This window comes from Felis catus, chromosome D4 (assembly GCF_018350175.1).
Source record: "Felis catus isolate Fca126 chromosome D4, F.catus_Fca126_mat1.0, whole genome shotgun sequence".
Classification (NCBI taxonomy): domain Eukaryota; kingdom Metazoa; phylum Chordata; class Mammalia; order Carnivora; family Felidae; genus Felis; species Felis catus.
The window spans coordinates 85,560,038-85,576,762 of NC_058380.1; the positions used below are offsets into that span (position 1 = coordinate 85,560,038).

General features: G+C 46.6%; 1 protein-coding gene across 17 annotated transcripts in view; it reads left to right on the top strand.

Moving 5' to 3' along the window:
- RALGPS1 (Ral GEF with PH domain and SH3 binding motif 1) overlaps positions 1-16,725 on the top strand; it is a 277,984-nt gene that overhangs the window by 59,468 nt on the left and 201,791 nt on the right. For 16 of the 17 annotated variants that reach the window (XM_045043213.1, XM_045043217.1, XM_045043212.1 and 13 more), the window contains one exon: positions 4,902-4,952. The exons of the other annotated variant lie outside the window; for it this stretch is intronic. In XM_045043213.1, coding sequence (XP_044899148.1) covers positions 4,902-4,952 — 51 coding nt within the window. The remainder of the gene's footprint in view (positions 1-4,901; positions 4,953-16,725) is intronic. 17 annotated transcript variants of the gene reach the window in all.

Here is a 16,725-nt window from a genome sequence, read left to right on the forward strand (position 1 = left end):
TCTTGGGAAAGAACACGTTGAAGGATTTAGGGGTGAAGAGTCATGATATCCGCATTTTATTCTCGAGTGGTTCAGGAGAAAATCGTGTATATATAATTACATACATAGAGAAAAAGCAAATGAGGCAAGATGTTAATAATTAGTGAAGCTAGGTGAAAGGTTATAGAGTTCAACATACTATTCTTGCAACTTTTTTTTTAGAAGTTTGACTTTTTAGAAAAAGCAAGAGTTAAAGAACTTTTGTAATGGGTTGCTGCCAGATTGCTTTTCAAAAAGAACAGAGCAGTCTGTAAAGTCCTGTCGCTCCTGGTGGCACTGCTGGACAGCAAATGGCATCTTCCTGTTTAATTTGCATTTCCTTGACTGTCATTCTAAGTTTGCCCCGCACATGTTTCTGTGGCTCTAGGAGTACAAGTAGGAATATATCTGTGGAGCTGATTGTCCTTTTGTTCTGTGAGCCTTCCTGGTCATGAGCTGGTGGAGTGATCTAAATGCAGATTTAAAGGTATCTCCTGTTTCAAAATGTGCCACTCATTTGCCAACAACTTCTTTTGTTTGTTTATTTGGGGGTTGAGAGAGCCTTTATACTAAGGTTGTGGCTGGGAAGAGGGGATTTAGTCACCAGTGTTAGAGGGAGAAACACTACATTCAGCATATGTAGAGAACAGTTGGGGTTTTTTTGGTTTTTGTTGTGTGTGTGTGTGTGTGTGTGTGTGTGTGTGTGTGTGTGTGTTTGCTTTCCTTTTTAGCTAAGTAGCTTTCATTTATCCACACAGTAACCCTCTTTCTTTAGGGCCATATTGTGAAGTACTCCAGTAGGTCTCTCCATTCTGAAGGAGTCACCTCAACAGAAATGTTTTGTAATATGTGGAGATTGGCCGTTTCCCTAAAAAGCCTGGGTTTTTAGGGAGTCCTTGACTAGGGTGAAGGAGGGGGTTGGAGAAGGAGTTAGGATTAAGGAAGGCATGGGCTCCTGGGTGGCTCAGTAGGTTGAGGGTCTGACTTCAGCTCAGGTCATGATCTCGCAGTTTGTGGGTTTGAACCCTGATAGCTCAGAGCCTGGAGCCTGCTTTGGTTCCTGTGTCGCTCCCCTTCCCCCCGCCCCACCCCTGCTGGTGTTCTGTTACCCTCTCTCAAAAAAAAAAAAAAAAAGGATTAAGGAAGGCATTGCCAGGTGGCTAGCTTCATTGGACATCCTGTTGAAGGCTTTATTTCCAAAGATAAGGAGAAGTCGTGGAGAGACTTGTTCACGAGTGTGCACCTCCGTCCAGGCATGTGTGCCTCACTGTGGAGGCTGTGCTGCATTCATTCATTTGTCCATTCATTCATTCACTGTGCTTATGTTTCCCAGTCCGTTCCCATGCAATCTAATATTAGCTTCAGGTGCACAGTGTAGTGATTCAGCACTTCCATACCATGCCTGCTCCTCACGACAAGTGCTGCTTGTGGACCCGAGGGCCCTATTGCCGGGCGTCTTTACAGAGGCCGCACCACATCCCCGGAAATGCTCCTTCTCTCCACGAAGCCCGGGCCTCTCCCCTGAGGGAGGCGCAAGGTCTTCTGAGGCTGAGAGCCACTGTGAAGGGGGACAGGACTGGCCGCCCTCAAGCCTCCATCCGTACCCACACCCTCCCTTTCTGGTAAAACTGCCTGGGTTGGAGCCCCCACACTTCCTGGGAGGGACGGCTGGTCAGCACCCTTTCCGTGCGTGTATGGCTTTGTACTAAAATGACACATTTGTAATCTGAAGATTTTACCTGTGTACTGACATATTCTTGTTCTGGACTCGGCTTCTTTTTTGGTCAGAATTGTGAGGATAAAAATGCACGAGAGACTTCGGAAAACCCTCAGATTGTGTGTTTGGGACCAGCCAGTCTGTTTTAAGTTTGGTGACCTCTGTTGTTGTTTGTTTTGAATAAAAAACCTGAATACACTTTCTGATGTAGGGTCTGAGCAGGGATCACAATATTTGAAACTTCCAAAACAGTGTGAGATGTAAAGCCACTCTTTTCATAAATCATTTAGAAATTCGGTAGCAAGCCCTAGAAGTGATGGCAGGATGGAGAGGAAGTTTTCTTATTTTCTCATTAGTGGACTTTTGGTTCTCTTCCTAAATGACATAGCAAACATCCTGCTGGTTCTCCCGGGTAGGGAGTTAACTTGAGCCACAGGACGGATTTCCAAGGCCCTCTGAGCTTTCAGCATGAATCTCCTGTTTCCATAAGGCCGTTCTGTTCCCCAGGATGACAGAATTAATCCAAATGTGAGGGGACTTGGCTAGCAGTCTCCACAGGTCTGGCAGGAGGATCGCCAGTCTGTTTGCACTGCCCGGGACATAGCTCTGGGCCAGACACGCAGACCTTTAGGCCTCCAGGCCTCAGTCGTCCCTTGACACCCAGGTTACAAGGGCCAGACGCACCTTGTGTGGACGTCCAGTGCCCCCTTACTGCTGGTGGGTAGACCCACAGGTGGAAGGACTTGATTCCCAAGTGCTTCTTCATTCCCAGCGCCTTTGCTGTCCCTCTCCTGAGCTTCCGTTAGTGGCAGCACTAGCCCCTTGGAGGGGACAGAGAGGCTCTCCACGGAGGCCACCTGCTGACTTCCCTCTCCCGCTCAGCCCTGAGGATGGTACGCTTTGGCCTGCATCCCGTGCTTCTCAGGAACCCAGTGCTTTTGGACCACCTTTAAATTATGCCGAGAGACAACCACAGCTCTGCCCCTTAGCCCCGGATTGTGGTTACACCTGACATACTGCGTTGTTGTCATTTTTCTCATGTATTTTGGACATGAGGCTTTTTTTCATGACAGTATTTGTTGACCCAATGTAACAGCCTCCTTTAAGTGTTCTCTAGAGCAACTTTGATACATGAATATTCAAATGCATCAATAGTCCCTTATTTCTTAGCTCATGTTTTGGTCAGGAGCCATAAGTTCACATCCAATACATGAGCCCATCTGTGTGACTTCGCATACATATGATATGTAAGTACAAATGTATGAACACACACGTGGGTACAGTTTACCCTTGAACACACGGGTTTGAACTGTGTGCATCCACTTATATAAAGATGTTTTTAAATAAATACGGTACTGTAAATGTATTTTCTCTTCCTTATGATTTTCTTAATAACATTTGCTTTTCTCTAGCTTACCTTACTGTAAGAATACAGCATATAATTCATACAGTGTGTTAATCAGCTGTTGATGTTATCAGCAAGGCTTCTGGTCAACAGTAGGCTATCAGTAGTTAACTTTTGGAGAGTCAAAAGTTATATGCAGATTTTCAACTGTGGAAGGTTGGCATCCGTAACCCCTGTGTTGTTCATGGGTCTGTGGTATATATAATCTTTGTGAAAATTCAAAATAGGAGGTGCAGAATGCCTGGCACCTGACAGACGTTCTCGGTCTCTGTGTATGTGTTTCTCTCTCTACACCATGCATAGATGCGCTCTATTTGCATGTATATATGTATGTATATACACATGTGCATATCCGTATCTAGAGAGAGCACCTGTCATATGCCAGACATTCTGCACTTCTTGTCTTACATATTCCCAAGGATCCTATAAGATAGGGATTATTGTCATCATTTCCTAGATGTGGCGCCTGAGATTGGGAGAGAGGTTAAATCATGCGTCAAAGAGAATATTGCCGTCAAGCAGTGTTACCCAGACATACACCCAAGTCCTACTGGTTCCAGAGCCCAAGTTCGTTCCCCTGCATCATGCCCTCCTCTTTGACCTGTGTGCCAGGGGCAGGGTATCTTCTTGCATTAGGAGGCAGTTAACAGAGGTGTCTGTTAACTGACGTCTGGCATCCCAGGTGACATGTGGAGATGGGCAGGTCATGTGAAGTCAGCTCAGTCTCTGCCTTGGCCTGGAAAGATCAGCAAGGATGCTTTCTCTTATTGCTGCCCGATGAGCAGCTAACGATGGGACTAGCCTTTTATTATTTTATTTTATTTTAATTTAAATTTAATTTTATTTCATTTTATTTCATTTTATTTTTAAGTTTATTTATCTATTTTGAGAGAGAAAATCCCAAGCAGGCTCCACACTATCAGCATAGAGCCTGACGTGGGGCTCTAACCCCTGAACCAAGAGATCATGACCAGAGCTGAAATCAAGAGTCAGACGCTCTACTCACTGAACCACCCATGCGCCCCTAGAACAGCCTTTTAATTATATGTGTTTTCTGTATTTACAGCATTAATGCTTCTCAAGCTAGCTGTGGTAAAGGGCCATTTTTTTCATCTCCTATCTGTTGAGGACTGATACTTTAAAAAAATACAATAAAAATGTGGCAATTTGCTATAAAAGTTCCCAAATGCTTGCTCTCAAATTCTGAAGTTCTCTCGTTGTGGGCTGGTGGAATAAATAGTTTGCGGTCCAGCATGGTCCTTGGATGCATCTTGAGTAGCACTCTGCTGTATAATTTAGAGGAGGCTGAGACTTCAGAAGAAATGTACAATTTCTATAAGCCACAGTTTTTTTTTAAATTTAAATTTAGAGTAATAGATAGTGTCTCTTTAGCATTCTAATTTTTAATATTGTGTCTACAACTTTTTTAAATGCCAAAAGTAATTCATGCTTGAAACAACAACTCACAAAGTGCAAAAATATCCAAACTGAAAATGTTCCCCTTCATCTCAGTTCCACCCTCCAAATGACTATTATCAATTCTTAAATTGGGAGTTTGTCTCACATTAAAGAAAGAAGGATGTGGGGACAAGATTTACGAAGGGGGAAGGATAAGAGAGGCATTTTAGAAATTTTTTATTCTGTTCTTTCTTAATTTGTGTCTCATGGGAGAATGTGTTCTTACCCTATATCGATTTAAAGTAACATGACAGCTGTCTTTGGTTTACGGTTTATTCTAATACTGATTCTCTTTTGTTACAGAGCCAGATCACGTTAATGGACATACCTGTGTTTAAAGCCATCCAGCCGGAGGTCTGTACTCTGTCCTTTAAATTGCTCTAAACACTGTGGCTGGGAAGAGGGGAGTTAGCCAGGTTTCTTTCTTGAAGTCTCTATAAATGCATTACTGACTTAAGCCCCTGTTAGAGAGAGCATCCAGGAGCTTCTCATTCTTGATGCTGCTCGTTCTGTGAGCCAGCTATTTGAATTCTGTGGAGAATTTCACTGAGTTGGGCCCACTTGGGTGAGGCTGGGGGCGCTCGGTGCCCACGGCCTCCATGACCGAGCCAGGCCTTCCCACACTGATTCCTTTTCCCCTCCCTCCTCCTGTGAGGGAACGTTTTTTCTAGAGAGCTTTCTTTTTGTTGATCCCAAATTCTGGTGGTTGCCTTGTTTCTGATTTCAAAACCAGTTGCCACAGCAAAACACGTACATATGTACATTAAAAGCATATGTACATTTTTAGAAACAGCGTATTCAATAAAGAGAAAAAAGTTGGTCTTGGTCTTTAAAAATATCCTGGAAATGTTTAGTAGTTGATAACAAGGCTTTATAGTTGTTTTAGTCAGCGGTCTTTTTTTGTTGGCAAGTGATAGGCATCCATTTCAAAGTAGCTGAATAGGCAGAAGAGGAGTTTAATACGAGGACAAAAGGGCACTTGGTGGAATCCACAGGCATGGAGTTCAGGCAGCTAGAGTGCCAACCAAGACTCAAGCCATCTCTGCCTCTTGCCTCTGCTGTTTCCTCTTTTTTGCTCTCCTGCCTTCTTTCCTGTCTGCTCACGTGGTCCAAGCTGGCCTCCCCGAAGGGCTCACATTTATGTGATCCTCCTTTAATCCACCTTCCAGACTGAGATGAGTAGCTCTCAACCCAGCCCGGCTGAGCCACATATCTAGTGCTGGTTCATAATCTACGCCAGGGGTATGTGACCAAACAGGCAGGCACAGCTGAGGGGACCCAGCCTGGTGAATGGGGTGCACATTTTAGAGAAGAGGGGTGTAGATGGGGAGATAGGTCAGAAAGTGTCTGCTGCAACCATGGTGTGAATTCCAGAACTATCTTGACATACAACCCTTCTTGTTATAGTATGGTAGCTGTTAAGTCTTTGAGAAAAGCAGCATATTTTAATACAAAGCCAGACAAAGGATTTAGGCCTTCTGAGAGCTGGCATCTGACCTACTGCAAATTAGGAGGAAACTAGTACCACTAGCTGCTCTCAGCATCTATGTGAGGACGTGGCAATGATTTGAATTAGTGTGTGTGTGTGTGTGTGTGTGTGTGTGTGTGTGCGTGTGCGCGCATACGTGCACGTGCACCTGTGTGTGTGCGTGTGCACTATGTTTATCAGGTTTGGGGAGCAGAACTATGTTTGCTTGTTTGAATTGGCTGACTTCCAATCTTTTACTGTTTTCTTCTAACATGGAATTATCCCCATTCTTTTTAAATTAAAAAAAAAAAAAAAACCAACAAAAAACCAGTCTACCTTTTGGAGACTTCTGGAGGAGTATTTGTATGATGGTTGCCTTAGTTCTCAGCTTGAAGCTGTTTGTGATCATGTTGTCTGCTTGGCTTTGATCTGGAGCAGTTTAAACATTACAGTCTTTATTCTTTGTCCTGAGCTTCTGGGAGAGGAGCCCAGCTTGCCGTGAGCCCTGAATCCTGAACCTACCTGTGCCCAGGGCTGGGGCGGCTGCTCAGGCTTGATTGTTGGAGGCAAAATGGTGGGAAGTTCTTTAGAGGCACAATTAGGGGCAGACCAAGACTTTTCCCCGGGGCACTGAGGTTTGGAAGGTGCCTCGTCCAAGACATATCTTGATTCACATTGTGATAAGACATAAAGGTGGTGATGTTTAGCTTTCAAGAATTTAGCTTGGAGCGGTGGTTGTCTATCATGGCTGCACATCAGAATCACGTGGGCAGCCTCTGAAACATGGGGTGCCCAGATTCCACTCTCGGCCATTGGATCTGGATCTCTGGGTCAGAGCCTGGAGCCCAGTCAGCCCTGTTTTGTGGAGGGTTACCAGGTACTTCTGATAAAGAGTGAGGATTAAGAACTAATTACTTTGAGATAAATGGAGAAACACCAAACTTGAATGTCTTTGATCTATGTTAGCTAAAAATGGGAGAGTTTGTTGCTCATACTCATTGTCAAAACTGTGGTTAAAAGGAGGACCCTGGGAGCCATCCCAGCTGTTTTGCTGTTATTGTTGTTAGTAGACTGAAAACTGGAATTTTTCTTCTTGATGATGTCTGCCACATTGTGGCTGGACCACCCCAGAGTTGGAAGGACAAGAATGAAGGACAGTTAGCAGTTTGACAAGGCTTCCGAGGAAGCAGAGGCCAGCATCTGAGAGCAAGATGGGCACTCTGAGTGATCTGCCCTCCCAGAAGATGAGGAAGCCTTTGGCCTGGTGCCTCTCAGACCTGCTTATGCCTCAGAATCAGTTGGGGAGCTCTGTTAAAAAAAAAATACAGATACCTAGGTCCATCCTTAGAGATTCTGATTCCATAGGGTTAGAGTGGGGTTGAGGATCTGTGTTTCAGTGAATTGTAGTCACTATTCTATGTGATAGGTGAATTGTCCTTTCTTTAACCAATGGGAGCCCTTGGTGCAGCTCCTGTATCCTTTTAACATGATCCCCTTGGTTTTGATAGCTTCCTTGCACTTTGGTGCAATGAGCTATGTCAGTGTTATGTCGTACATTTCCTGCTGAAGACCTGGAATCAGGTGTCCCTCAGGGCGCTGGTTTCTTTTACTGGTGAATAATATTCAGAAACCACAGTGTGGGTGAAAGGATGCTTATGAGAGGAGGTTGCAGTTGCTTTTAGGCCCTTTTGGTGGACAGGGTTAGGAAATATTTATTTTTGAAAGGAAAAGTCACGAGTTCATAATTAGGGTAGGTGGTGTTCTTTCTCCACAGCTCTTCCTTCCCTCCTCACCCTTGGCATGACTTCCCTGTGGGTGGTGTGTGTTTCTCATCCCATTGACTTTGGGCTTGGCCCTGTGCCTTGGACACAAGTGACGGCATGCACGTGGCGAGTGAGAGGCATGGCCAGCCCTCTTGGAACTTCCACTCTCCGTGATGTACGGGTAGCTGTTGCTCGTTCAGCCTGAGTCCAAAAATGAGGATGTCATGGATGACCCGACCTAACCCAAAGCCTGCACTCCAGCCTAACCTGGCCCTGCCCCAGTGAGCCCAGTGGAGGTTGGCTGACCCGCGGCCATTCTGCCGACCTCGGAGTGTGAAATTAATATTGCTGGTGTAAGCCTCTGAGATTTGAGGGTCATTTGTAGGCATGTGACCAATATAATGTTGGTCTTTCCAGTTCACATGTAACATTACAGTGTTTCGAGCTTAATTCCCTTGATTTTCGTGGGATTTTTAAAAATATAATTTATTGCCAGTTGGCTAACATACAGTATATACAGTGGGCTCTTGGTTTTGGGGGTAGATTCCCGTGATTCATCACTTACATATAACACCCAGTGCTCATCCCAACAAGTGCCCTCCTCAGTGCCCATTACCCATCTCCCCCCCTCCCCCTGTCAACCCTCAGATTGTTCTCTGTATTTAAGAGTCTCTTATGGATTGCCTCCCTCCCTCCCTGTTTGTAACTATTTTTTTTCCCCTTCCCTTCCCCCATGATTTCTTTTACACTGACAGTTTGGGTTCCTAACAACATTAAATGATTACGTTTTTGTATTATCCCATCATACATATACACACAATAATTTTAAAAGGATAATATTGGTGTTACTATTACCCAGCAGACTCCTGATTGCAGTTTAACATTTCTTTGCAGTTCTCTTTGTCTTTGGCACCTTTTCTTCTTGTCTTCCCTTCCTTGTACCACTTCTACACCCAAGTGGGGCCCGTTCCTTGGCTCCTCCAAAAGGCTTTGGGAAGCACCAGGGCAGAAGGAGGAGGGTTATGCTCACTTGGTTCTGGAGTCTGCCTCCTGAGAGACCCTGTTGGATCCCAGTGCCTGGAACACAGTAGATACTCAATAACTGTTTGCTGAATGAGTGGAGAATGAATGAATGAGAAAAGCGGGGAGCAGAATGTTATCTGGCTGTGTCTGGCACATTGCCAAGGCGGGCACGTACCAATTAAGGGAACATTATGACCAGGGTGCCTGTTTTGTGGTGGAACCACTTCCCCCAAAACAAGGGTTTTGCCTGGTGAGCTCAGCCTTTGAAGATTCAAATTTCCAAATGCTGTTGATAACTGAGGGTAGAACTGTGGCTTCTGCCTGTTTCTGCAAAGGAGACCACAAGAGCATCGGCCCAGGGCTTGGAGGAAGCTTGGCAGACGGTGAGTTAAGGATTGGCAGAGAGCAAGGAAAATGGAAGTTAGCGAGTATGGAGCCATAACTGCCCTGTTCCCTGGTGACTCTATCAAGTGACCAATTTTATCAAACACTGGCAAGTGAATGCAGATAGAACTTTGCAGCATAATGGCTCGCAGCTGGGTTTAACCTCTATGCTGTGGCCCAGAGCCCCATCACCCCCGTGGTGGATTGGGTCGCAGGGGATAGGTGGATTCCCAGCTGGCGGGGCTCGGACTGAAGGCTGCATTGTGAACAAGGTCTTTCTGAGGCGTCCTGGTGGCGGTAGTCTTGTGTGGTACATTTTCGGGGTGGCATTTTGTCCCCACCAGTATTCCCTCCAAATATCGCGGTCATTGTGCCCAACTCCCAGCCTAGGAAAGTGAAGGCCCAGCAGTTTCCCAGAGGCCAGTGGAGCTGTCAGAACTGGTTTTGTCATTGGTTCCGATGTGAAGTGCATCAAGGGGAAGCGACTGTTCTTAGAATGTGCTGGAAATGGGCACGACCTGTGCGTCACTCAGCCTAGGGGTCTTTCCGCACTGGGCCACTGGGTCCACTCACCTGCACGGTGCTTGAGAGCAGGAACTCATCCGACAAAGCCGGGCTTGAGTCCTGGCCTCACCCTGAGGAGCTCAGACTTTGGACAAGTTACTCATTCTCTTTATGCTTGTTTTCTCACATGTAAAATGGGGGAAATCACACTTTTTACCTTACAGTGGGTGAGTAAGAACTTAGTACAGTGCCCGCATGCAATAAGTTCCCAATGACTTGTCACCGTTTCCTCTCACTGGTGAGCAGTTGGAACAGGCTGCGTGTGTCACTGATGTGAGGTTGTGCCAGCAGAACATTTGGCGACGCCCATGTGGGAGCGCCTGGCTCCAAGGAGGTGATGCTTTGAATAGTGGAGTGGGTCAAAACACTGTTCTGGAGTCCTTGAGGTCTGCGTTCACATCCTGGTCCCCAGGTGGCAGGGAGGCTGAGGTCTAGATGACTTACACCCTGGTGCCTGAAGGCCCTGGAGACATCAGTGGGGAGAGTCACTCTGCCTTGGAGTTGGCACATTGGCCCTGAGCCTTGATGGCTGAAGGGGTGGTTTGGGCAATGGGATGGGAGTTGGGAAGGGCATTTCAGGCAGAGTGGATAACGCATTGAAAAGGCAAATCATATAGTTAGTGAAATTTAACACTACATTTGGTGCCGGATGGCTGGGGAGGAGAAAAGGCAGGCCTGCTATTCTCTTGGTTCTGTGCTCCTCAAGGGCACCATTGCCAGGGATGTCGGCACAACAGGCGCTTACCAGAAGGCAGCGTGTCATTCTCTTGCAGCTGGGGGCATGCAGGGTCATGGGTGTCCGGCAGGCCTGAGTATGAAGGAAACGAGCCATAGTGGGTGCCTGAGTTTTTCCCAGTCTTTTTGCTGCCCCTGTGGACATTGCTCTGTCCCCGCTGCCAGAGTCCCCAGTAGTCTGACTGACCTTCGCCCATTTACTGACTTTCATTCATTCGTTCATTTATCAGTGTGCTGTGCTACATGCTGGAGAGACAAAGATGGAGGGGACACGGGCATAATCCAGTGAGAAGAAGGGACAGATACTTGAACATACAATAGACAAGTATTGTCAGGATGTAGAGGCATCGAGAAGAATGTGGGGTAGGGATGGGCGGGAGGCAGAGCTCTATGTTGTTAGGCTTGGGGATTCATGGAGGGATTTCACAAAGGGAGTAACATGGACAGGTGAGTATTTTAGGAAGTTCATCCTCACTGCCTGAGACAGAACCGACTGGAGTCAGGAGACTGGTCAGGAGCTTTGCAAGAGTGTGTCTGAGGCCGGGGTGGTAGCACCAGAGAGGAGAGGGCCTGGTATTAGGCCAGTTATGAAGCTACTGTGAGGCCAAAGACGAGAAGAAACAGGCAAGAGAGGAGTGGACTGTGCGTTCGGGGAGTGGAAGGAAGAGCAGAGGGCAGAGGGGGAGGAAGAGAGCCTGGAAGCCAAGTGTTTAGCCTGGGAGAGGGAGGCTGGAAGGGCTGGAGAGGGATGTGCCTGGAAGACTCAAGGAGGGCTGGGGAACCAGAGGTCAAGCAGGGGGCAAAGCACAGATTTGGTTTGGAGTTGGGGAATGAGCTGGAGGCCAGGAGGTCACAGAGGGAGAGTGATGGCAGAGTGCGGGGTCTGCGAGGTGGGGTCGCTCTGGAGACTGCTTGATGGGATGTGGCTGTGCCTTCAGGGGGCTGCCGTGGGGGGGCGGTGAAGGTCTCTCCCGGAGAAGGGGGGTATGGTATGACCCGGGGGTGAGAAGGTACACCACCCAGTGTAGTGACGTCTCTGGAGACGAAGGCAGGAGAGGGTAGGAGGAGACTGTGGGCCAGAGCCAAAGGCCAGGGCACTGACAGCAATGTGGAAGGGAGTTGGAGGTGCCAGGGGTAGCCTGGACTTCCCCCAGAGGACGGCTGTGGGCCTAGACTGGGAGCCGCATGAGGTAAGGGTCCAGTGTGTCACCAGCACCTGCCACTAGGCTTCAGGGCCAGGGCCTGGCACAGGCCAGGAGCTCAGGGGTAGCGGAAGGCAAGCAAGGGCTGGTCTGGATGGGCTTGGGATCCTGGCTGTGCTCACTGGGGCCCTGGGGGGAAGCTGGGGCTTAGAGAGAAAGGCAAATGGGTTAGAATGAGGAAGAGAGCAACATTAATGGATATTCGGGGACAAGAGGCTTTATCCAGAGAGAGCTCGCATCCCTGTGGGGCACTTACTCTAGAGAAGTTTCGCTTCACCCTTCCTGCCTCAGGGCTCGTGGCGTCTGAGCACCTTGACCTGCATCTGCTGGTCTGTGGAAGGGCTGATCAGCAGGAATGGGAGACTCCCTGCTGAAGTACACCATTTCCTCTGGGCCACATGACACGCTGCAGTGCAGGAAAACACTGCCTGTGGGTTCAGGAACCTGACCTTCTGGCCTTTTGTCTGGATGCCGGCTTGCCTGCTCTGAAGAAGCGGGCATTCCAGAAAGCCGAGGTCAGTGTTGGATGTCAGACAAACCCTGTGTGTCTTTGCTGCTCCTTGGAGTCACAGCATTTGGCCCTAGGAGAAGGGAAGCACGTCGCCACCAGGCAGTTATTTGTAAAGAGGAGATCAGTTTCGATGACATCATTAAAACCCCTCTCTCAGGTCACATGCTGGGCAGTTTTCTCAGACCGTTTATTTCCCTCCACTGTCCCAGCCTAGCCTGAGTCTCTGCCACCTTTCCTTCGGTCACATCTCTCCATATTTAATCCTGCCTCCCAACCTCTGTTCTGTATCCAGAGACATCTTTCTAAAGCCACAGTCTGACCCTTTCATGCCTAGAACCCTCTGAGAGGCTCCCCACTGCTCCTTGGATGCACACCTCCTTCACCCTTGCTGGTCAGGCCGCGTGAGGGGCCAGCAGCAGACCTCCCGGCCTCAGCAAGCCCGAGCCCGCTGCGCTGTGCTGCCCACAGCCTCCCTGGTCCCTCCCGCCCCCCCCCCCCCCCCGCCACTCCCGGTCCCAGAGATGGAATGAGCAGGTGGGAGCCCCAGACTGGGAATCATGCAGGTTCCCCTCATGCTCCCTTTCGTCACACTGTCTCCTGCTTCCCGTGCATAGCACTTTTCAGCATGCCAATACTATTCCCTCCATATCCTGTGACCCAGCCCAGTGCCCGATCCTGATGTCACTACCGCATTGAGGGTGCGGTAGTGATAATGATGGTATATCTCATTGAATCCTCTTCTGTGCTGTAGTGCCTCCCTTGGTTCAAAAAACTGAATTCGGTAGTAGGGGGGTGGTCCAGGGGCCCTCCATTCGGGGCCAAGACACGGGGTGGATGGCTCCAGAGCGAGGCCCGTCAGCGCTAATGTCGGCACCGGAAGTCTGAGCCACAGCCTCTCATCTGTTAATTGCTCTGAGTTTGCATTTGTTATTTGCTTCTCATTTCCTGGTAGTTGCTCTACCCACCTTAACGACTTCTTGTCACAACAGAAGCAAAGTGGAAAAGGCTTCCCCCAAACTCCATTCAAGATGTGGGCAGAGGTTGGAGTCCCTCCCTGGGCGCCAGAAAAACACTTGGCCTCGTGGGAGGGGAGAGCCGCGGGGGCAGGAATCAGGTCTGCCTGCAGACATGGGCCAGCAGCGCATTTGAGCCAATGGAACCACCACTTTGCACCTTCCAGACTCATTTTTTTCCCTCTACTTGGGTGTGGATATGACAATAGTGCTGGTTAGAGACCAGATTTCCTTTTAAATGAATTAATAACATGAAACAGAACCTTTGGTGAACAGCTGTTTTTATCCATGGGGACTTGGCTCCTGGTTGTGATTTTGTCTGCAAGGAAAACAAGGTTTGTGAGGCCTCTGTGTTAAGAGCAGCTGCATGATTCCAGTTTGATGTGATGGGAGGACCCTAAGCTTCAGAGGCAGGAAGGTCTGCATTTGCAACCCAGCTCTGCTACTCTCTAGCTGTGTGATTGTGGCAGGCTCCTGCACCTCCCTGCGTCTCCATTTCCTTATCCTTAAGTAGAAATGATGTCTGTCCCAGGCAGATGGCCTGGCACATGGCAGAAACTCACAAGGTGTTTCTTCTCTTTTGAGAGAAGTCAGGGGTGTGACAAAGAGAAAACGAACAACAGTGCTGTTACGTCAAGCTTAGAGGAACCCTGGGCCAGCAATGTGTCAAGCTGTCCGAGGAAAGGACTTTCTCTGTCACTGCTGGGGTCCCTTACTCCAGCCATGGTGGCACATTACAGGATCAGTACTTGTCAATACTTGTTGAATGAATGACAGGCAGGTAGAAAAGCATTTGTTTCTGTATTCCCCAAAGCTTAATTAAGAGCTTGGGCTTTGGAGTGAGAGGATTCGGTATGTATCTGTGTGGCCGTGCTCAAGTCGCTTACTGTCTCTGAGTCTCAGTCTCCATTTCTGTAAAATGGAGTTGATAATAGTACTACTTCAAAAAATTGGACATGAGAACTGAATGAGATTTTTTTCGGCTTGAGGTGTGATAGGTATATAGCAAACCATGCGTAAATAAAGCCAACAATTTGATGAAGCCTTCACAACATTTGTGAAGCCATCATCGAATCAAAACAATAAACATACCCATCACCCAAAAAGTTTCCTCTCACTCCTTGAAATCCCTCCCTCCTTTCCCACTCCCGCTATGGTCTTCTTGAAATTTAGGGAGAATCAGTTCTTAAAATGTGTTCTTGTATTTCAAATTGTCTTGGCTATTCTAGTCCTTTGCATTTCCATATGAATTTCAAAATCAGCTTGTTAGTTTTACAAAAATGCCTGCTAGGATCTTGATTATGATCACACAGAATCTGTAGATCAATCTGGGGACAGTTAACATCTTAACAATACTGGGTCACCCGAACTATGAACACACTATGTGTATCCACATATTTAGGTCTTCTTTAATTAAAAAAATTTTTTTTTAATGTCTATTTATTTTTGAGACCGAGAGAGATAGAGCATGAGCGGGGGAGGGGCAGAGAAAGAGGGAGACACAGAGTCCGAAGCAGGCTCCAGGCTCTGAGCTGTCATCACAGAGCCCGATGTGGGGGTCGAACTCACAAACTGCAAGATCATGACCTGAGCCAAAGTCAGATGCTTAACCGACTGAGCTATCCAGGCACCCCAGGTCTTCTTTAATTTAAATATTTAGGTAATGTTATAGTTTTCAGTGTGCAGATCCTACATGTCTTTTGTCAGATTTGTTCCTAAATGTTGTATTTTCTGTGCTGCTATAAGTGGTATTTTATTTAAATTAAAATCCAATCGCACATTACTAGTTTATAGAAATAAAGACATTTAAAAAAAATTTAAGTTTATTTATTTTGAGAGAGAGAGAGAGAGAGAGAGAGAGAGAGAGAGAGAGAAAGCACATGAGCGTGAGTGGGTGAGGGGCAGAGAGAGGGAGAGAGAGAATCCCAAGCAGGCTCTGCACTGTTAGCACAGAGCCCGATGTGGGGCTTGATCCCATGAACTATGAGATCATGACCTGAACTGTGAGATCATGACCTGAGCCAAAATCAAGAGTTGGACGCTCAACTGACTGAGCCACCCAGGCACCCCTACGGACATTTTAAAAATTGACTTTATGTCTTACAACTTTGCTAAACTCACTTATTTTACTAGCTCTTTGGTAGGTTCTCAGGAGTTTTCTATACAGATGATGAATTCTGTGACTAACAACAGTCTTCTTTGTTTCTAAACTGGATGCTTTTATTTCTTTGACTTGCCTTATTCACTGGCCATAACCTCTACTACTGTGTTGAGTAGAAGTGGTGGGAGCAGATATCTTTGGCTTGTTTCTGGTCTGGAAGGAAAAGTAGTCTTTCGTGGTTAAGGATGATGTTAGATGTTGGCTGTAGGTTTTTCATTTGCCCTTTATCAGGTTGAGGCTATTCCCTTCTGATCCTAATTTGCTGAGAATTGGGAATTATCTGGAATGGATATAGATAGGGTTTTATCACATGTTTCTTCTGTATCTATTCATATAATCATATGATTTTTCTTTTTTAGTCTGTTACTATAGAGAGTTGCATGATTGATTTTTGAATGTTAAAACCAACCTTGCATTCCTGTGATAAACCCCACTTGGTCATGATGTAGAATCCTTTTTGTATATTGTTGGATTTGTGAAAATTCTGTTAAGAATTTTGGCATGCGTTCATGAGGAATATTGGTCTATATTTTTCTTTTCTTGTAAAATGTCTTTTTCTGGTTTTGGTATCAATGTAATGCTGACGTCAAAATAAGTTGGGAAGCATTCCTTCCTTTTCAGTTTACCAAAGGAGTTTATGTAGAATTGGTATGCTTTTTTTTCGTAAATATTTGGTAGATTTCACTAGCAGAGCCACACGGACCTGGAGTTTTCTTTTCAGAAAGGTTTTTGTTTTTTTCCTTTTAAATAGACTGTTTTATAGAGCAGTTTTAGGTTCATAGTAAGACTGGGAAGAAAATACAAAGAAAGAGTTCCCATATATTCCCTGCCCCTGCCCCTCCCCCACCACATACACAGCCTCCCCTACTGTCAACATCCCCATCAGAGTGGTAAGCTTCTTGCAAATGATGGTTGTAAAAATGTAAAAAAATGTAAAAAATGTAAAAAATTTAAAAAAAAGATATATCATTTTTACCCAAAGCCCATAGTTTACATCAGGGTTCATTCTTGGAGTTGTACGTTGTGGGGGTTTTGACACATATGACGCAATGACACATAGCCACCATGATAGTATCATACACACTTGTTTCACTGCCCTGAAAATGCTCTGTGCTCTTCCTGTTCATACTTCTCTCTCCCCAACCTCTGCAATTGCTGATTTTTTTAAGTGCCTCTATAGCTTTGCCTTTCCCAGCATGTCGTAGAGTTGGAATCAGACAGTGAGGTAGCTTTCTTTCAGTTGGTACTATACCTGCAAGGTTCTTCCACGTCCCTTCATGGCTTGATGGCTCATTTTGTTTCA